The sequence below is a fragment of the Bombus huntii genome, unplaced genomic scaffold (assembly GCF_024542735.1).
Source record: "Bombus huntii isolate Logan2020A unplaced genomic scaffold, iyBomHunt1.1 ctg00000154.1, whole genome shotgun sequence".
Classification (NCBI taxonomy): Eukaryota; Metazoa; Arthropoda; class Insecta; order Hymenoptera; family Apidae; genus Bombus; species Bombus huntii.
In genome coordinates, this window is record NW_026099396.1 from 39758 (window position 1) to 46488 (window position 6731).

General features: G+C 31.2%; 1 protein-coding gene across 1 annotated transcript; it reads right to left on the bottom strand.

Annotated features, from left to right (window-relative positions):
* Positions 1-3309: 3309 nt before the first annotated feature.
* LOC126877365 (omega-amidase NIT2-like) lies at positions 3310-5860 on the bottom strand. Its single transcript, XM_050640158.1, has 6 exons — positions 5776-5860; positions 5542-5721; positions 4794-4978; positions 4240-4408; positions 3776-4009; positions 3310-3624 (listed from the first exon to the last, which is right to left on the bottom strand). The coding sequence occupies exons 1-6, from the start codon at positions 5858-5860 to the stop codon at positions 3533-3535; spliced, it is 945 nt and encodes a 314-aa protein (XP_050496115.1). The 3' UTR covers positions 3310-3532.
* Positions 5861-6731: the final 871 nt, after the last annotated feature.

The following is a 6731-nucleotide window of genomic DNA, read 5'->3' on the forward strand; positions in this document are numbered from 1 at the left end:
AGGAAAACTAAATGCAACGCTCGTATTTACATCAAATAACTTGACAACTATTTGGTAACTCTCTCTCTCTCTCTCTCTCTCTCTCTCTCACTAGCAACTCTAACACTCGACAACACTCGCAACTCAATTCTAACGACTCTATGCTTCGACGTCTCGATCAACTCTGAACCTCGCCAATGCATTCCTGCTCGGTCCTGCACGCACACACACGCACACACACACACACACACACACACACACACACACACACACACACACACACACACACACACACACACACACTTTTCGGCTCACATACTCTGGCCTCTCGATTGCCACTCCTTGAAATATGAAACCGTACTTCTGTTTTGACGCTGCTTATCTTTTCTCGCGTCACTGTTACTAGGCGCTCTTGGATGTAAACAAACCACAAAAAGACGGCGTACACGGTGTTTTCTAATTTCAGCCGATCTCCAATCAAAGCTATTCTACGATATTACATTATCGTATAATAATAAGCTTTTAATCGTTTAATAATAACTCGTCAAGTAGAAATTCCACACGAAGCATTGTGAAGAATAATACTTGAAGAAGATCTATGTTCTTACGAGATTGGCTGTCTACAAGAACTTTGTTGGATAGATTGTATCGTTTGACGAAAATTTTATTGTTGAAAGTTAAGAAAGTTGGAAAGAAAACCCACGCTGTCTCGAAGATGTCTTGTTTTTCAGATGCTGTAAATTGACAAATAACTAGATATTAGTATTGACATTATTTGATGTCATATCTGACCTTAAAGTATAAATAAAATCAATCTAGGAATTAATGAAATTTCAAACATTTTTTCTAAGAAAACAGAAGTTTCGTTCCTCCTAATGAGTATCACATGATGCAATAGAAAAATAATTTGACATTGAAAATCGTGTCAAGATCAATTTCGAAGCTATAAAATCGTCTTAAAAAAACGCTGTGATAAAAAATTTTTTGACACCTTGTACAAAGGTGTATATCAACGTAAGTGTACCTGTATGTCTATATTCGAGATTATTTATCTATTCAAGATAGCAAAGTAAAAATACTATATAGAGGATTTAATTAATGTGTGGATCAACGTATGTATCACTATATGTAACAATAATATTGACTGTATATGTACGTGTGTAATAAAAGATTTCCGGTTTACAATGTTTACGATACTGATATAAAAATACCATATAGAGGATTTAATTAACGTGTATATCTACGTATATATCATTATATGTAACAGTAACATTATGTGCATATGCGTATAATATTGGTTAAATGTTAAATGTTAAATGTTAATATTGGTTAAATGCGTTAAAGTGAAATGTTATTTACCTATTCAAGATAGCAAAGTAAACATACCATATAGAGGATTTACTACTGTTAACACTCGGTATTCTCGTATTCAAAGTATTTAACCAAATAATTTGGGAATCCAGCGGACGAGCTTGTATTTAATATGATTATATTTAATATAACAACTTTACTCAATATACGCGTAGCATTTTAAATGTCATGAGGGTTGCAGCGGACTCAATTTTAATGTACCTCGATATCTTAGCTTCTTATAATATCCTAATAAAATGTTATTTATCGATTACAATTGTCCTGTCGTATTTTATAGTGTTTGCTTTATAAATGTGAACTTTATTCAAAAAGAGTTCATCGATGATTATCCATTACAGGTTGTTAATAAACCTGAATTATGCACAAAGGAATTGCCGTTAATAACTTAAGATTCTCTGCCCGTCGTACAGGGTACATATAGTAATTATTCTCGACGATCGTAACGTTTAAGTCCAATTCGAGCTTATAGTCCCATGCGAGTTAAACAACGACAATAGTTTGAATTTCTATTTGTTCGTTTGTCGTCTGTTTATACCCGGAGCACCTGCTGTAAACCAATACAAAATTTATTAGATCTATAAATAACACATATAAAACTTATTAATTTATAATTAATATAAAATAGGAGAGCACGAAACTTCCTATTTTATGGATATGTTAAATCTTTGTAAAAAATACCATATCATTAGTATCATTTTAATCGTTCTAAAGGATTTAGCCGCATAAAGCTGTGACCCTTGGAAGAATCGATGTTCACGCGTGACAAATTGAAATTGTGCGAAGGTTCCGGTACGAACATCACAAGCCGAACATCGATACCAGGGGCACAGGCACATGTTCTGGGTTCATTATATATTTATAAAGGGCTGACGATTCAGTGGATGGTCCGGGTAAATTTAAATTGTAAATGAACGCATTGCTGGTTTCAAGTAAAAGCCTGGATAAGAGCGGATATGGTATGAGAGTCTGTCGTGGAAAGGGGAACAGGCCGCTTTTATTTGTAAAGTTTGAATCTCCTCGATATTGAAGATGTTGAAGCTGCAAGTATGTATTTCATTTTAATCCATTCGAGACCGAGATTTAATTGTAAAACGATACCTAGGTGTCGGTACGATCTGAATGTTTAGTTAGAATGATTCTGTGTTTTACTCTCTCCAGGGTATCCTTTTCATACTTTGATTTTAAATCGATGACAATCTTAAATAGTATGCCTCATATTTTTAAAATATAAAATTATATACTATGTTATTCTATAATGTATTAGGTACAGTTATATATATATATATATATATATATATATATATATATATATATATATATATATATATATATATATATATATATATATATATATATATATATTATATTATATTATATTATTTATTACATATATATATATTATATATATATATATATATATATAATAATAATATATTGAAAAAAATATGAAATTAACATGATATATACATTACTACATAAGTTATATATAAAATATATATACTATACCCTTGCCTACTGACTGATATGAATTTCTTTCGGTCTCGAATGCGTTAAAAGAGAGCGCAAAGAAGACGAAATTACTTATTGTAATTAGTAAAACGACCTGAGAGGCAGACAGGTACAAGAAAGAAGGAATATTATATTAGCGGCATTATCATGTTTTTGCTCTCTTTAAGTCTTTCATCGAGACAGACAATCTACAGGTATTAATCGACCAATTTCTCCAAGCTGATAACTTCGAATTGATGTTTATATATAAGAAGTGTTATGTGTTAATCTGTCTAAATGTTTAAAAGGTGTTATAAATTAAATGTTGTTAAACGATACGTAATTGCCTTTTGATCGTAAATTTTACTATCAAGGGGTCTTTTATGTATGCGTAATCATTGTGAATTATAACAATTTATGTGATCGATATTAAAGGTGTTTAAAAGCATGTAGTTTTTTTCTATATTACTATTCTCCTATATTATTATCCTATATTATTATAGCATTCCTATATTATTATAATATCCAATTACATGTTGATACACAAAATATACAGATTATTATTTATAACGTTTTGGTTTTCTTAATTGAGTCATTCATTTAGTACAAATGATAAGAAATTAGTAATAATTCACAAAAAAAGGATATCGTAGTAGAAATATTATAAAAAAACATTTTCTGTTTTAGTGTAGAGTTACTCCTTCTTACAGACAGTGTCGTACAAATCTGTACGTCTCTGAGAAAATGTAGGTATCTGAGCCCTTACTTCCTCAACAACTTTTAGATCTGATAGAAAAAAGAAACATACGAAGTAATAAGTAATGCTTACTAATAAATTCAACAAATACAGAGGAAGATGGCTAAATCGATAAATTAACGAGACTAAAAATTAATTACATCATGGATCTCTCGCTTTTAATTTTAAGCTGTAAATTACCGATATCGGTGACTGCCATATTCTCTTGAGTTTCCAAATCGTAAAGAATCTTTCCCCAGGGATTGGTCAACTGTGTATGTCCCCATGCGACGTAACTTGCTGAAGGAACACGAGCCGGTGATATGCAAGCAACGTATAATTGATTATCATTCGCTCTGGAACGCTGAAGTAATGACCAGTGCAGTGGTCCAGTGGTCATATTGAATGCCGCTGGATATATCAGCATTTGGCAACCTAACCCAGAGAAGCAGGAAATATGAAGCCACCGAATACCAATTAACTTCGTAGTTGCACGGTTCACATTCCATCATTTCTGAATATGCGAGGACAGTCCTCTTATTGTGCTTTTAATTCTTTTATTTGTTTCATTTTCAGCAAATATACTGGTTTTTTAAATTAAGCTTCTTTTTATACAGATATTTAATTTTTTGCTAGTTAAGTATTGATCGATTAAGTTACTGTACCTTTGTTCCGATAAATGCGTGCCATTTCCTCGAATCTAATATCATAGCATATGCCAATACCTATTTTGCAGCCCTTCACATCGAACGTCGTTAGGGAGTTACCAGGACTGAGTGAATCACTCTCTCGAAAAGTAATCTTATTAGGAATGTCGATGTCGAATAGATGTACCTAATAACATAAAAATGTAGTCGCTAATTCTATTGCTGCAACTTTTGTAATTTAATATCAAAGTTACCAACTCCTAAACTTTAATTATTTTTTATTTAATAACTGACAGCGTTTTTATCACTTTCTTTTATTAAAAAATCTTATCATTTAATAATGTTTAAAAAGGAGAAAAAATAAGTATTTTCGTATGTGAAAAATTTATATTACACATTACAACAAAAATGGGCGTTTTCCGTATCATAACGTATTTTATAAACCGTAAATTATAGAATTGGTTATAGTATACGTATGTACATATGTATATTCCTAAATTATTCCTAGATAGAGTCACTTTCTTCACCCCAATATTTTCAAATTCAAAGCCATAAAGGAATATATTACTTACCTTTCGGTGTTTTGCTATCAAAGTTCCATCGGGACCCCAAATAGTACAGGTATTGTACAATTTATCGCCCTCTATTTCAGGCATCGTACCACCAACTACATAGATGTTGTTTTCTTTAGCTGCATTCGATAAAGCAACGCTCGTTTCACCATCAGGAATACTCTCGGCGTATTTTCGAAAGTACTCTGCATTGCAATATTTCAATTAATGAAAAATAACTGTCTTTTGTTCCAACCATAAATTAAATTGAAATTTTTGTCAGTTTTTTATTTTTTAAATTATTAAAATAACTAAGTTTTATATCTCGACTTAATTAAATATGCAATTACTTAGCTAACAGTATATATAATAAATTGTTTCTACAGGTTCAAAACGAAAAATGAATATTTAGAAATATTTAATTACGACAATGCTATTTGTGTTAGCATCAGTGGCTTGTTACTCTACGACTTTGCTAGTACTTTTTGAAACATAAAGTTAGTTTTCAATTAACACTTATACTAGAGGCGGAATTATAAATGCAAAATAATTGATAATACCAATTTATAAGTACCTAATTATTAGTATCTTAAAAAATATATTTATACAAAAATCACGATAATCATGAAAATGGGGAAATCCTATATTCTCGACTCAATTCACAATCTTTATGGAAGTATAAACGGTAAGGTAATTTGTCTACTTTTACTTTTTTCTATATAGTTGTTACACACATGGTAAATTATTGAAAAAAAAAACAAATTATTACGTATTCCATATGGTGAATTAAAGCATTCAGGAAGAGCTATAATATCAGCATTGCGCTCTTTTGCGCTAGAAATGTAGGAAACTGCCCGCTCTACATTTTTGCGTTTTACTTCATTTACTTCAAGTTGTACCAACGCCAAGCGAAATGCTAAAATGTTGGAAAAGTTAAATACATTCGGTTATATATTTCCCATACTTTTTATCTATAAATACTTTTTACATAGTGAATACTTACTCGACATCGTTCGCACTACTTGTTTAGCGATGTTTGTAAGTATCATAATGTTGAGGTTATGTATGGTACTACTCAATATCAACATTACGTAAGCAATACGCAGGGATTTTTAATAATTCTTGGTAAAGTTTAGGACATTAATTTTGATGTAATTGTAAACATTATTTGTTCACAATTTGTCCATTTACTTTGCAACAAAAAGAACGCATCTGCAAGCGTGTTAATCGGATAACGACGAACTTCATTTCGCAAACACCGACACGTGAAACATTTTGAAGTTACGTCGACGCGAGAGTAATTGGTTCCCTTAAATTCCTCAATTTCCATTTCTTTCGCCATGTATATTCGAGTATTGCATTTGAATTGCAGAGCAGTCGAAAGTAGAGGAGCACCTCGCCGATATATCGACAGGAACATGAATTTTTTTTCATAGGGCGAATATTTTTTCCATTGAATTATTAAACCGAGTCAAATTTTCAAACTCAACCACTTAATTTAATCGTTTTACATAAAACATTTCAATCTTTTTTCTTCTAAATACTTTACCTATATTTCATCTGGCTGAATATTCCATATTTTTAAAGCTTGTTGATAATTACAAATACGTAATTATCATTCTGAAGCTAGAAATTTGAAGTAAAATTGCTCTGCGCGAAAGGAAATAATTCAACGTTTTATATATAGCTGTTAAAATGATATAAGTTTCAGTAAAATAGCTTCACTAAAATTTGTGGTTTTTTTCCTTTTCTATTTTTTTTTTTTTTTTTTGGTTTTATGTGTTCAAGGGCGAACGTTCCCTCTCATTTCCTGTATTTTTATGAGGAATTTAGCCTTTTTACACCACGAGAGCCTCAACGTTTTCATTTTCACGCTTACGCTACGCTCGTTAAACACGTTCTAATGAGACCATGTGCTGACATTGCGAGTTTTATTATTATCGCACAATAATTTATCAT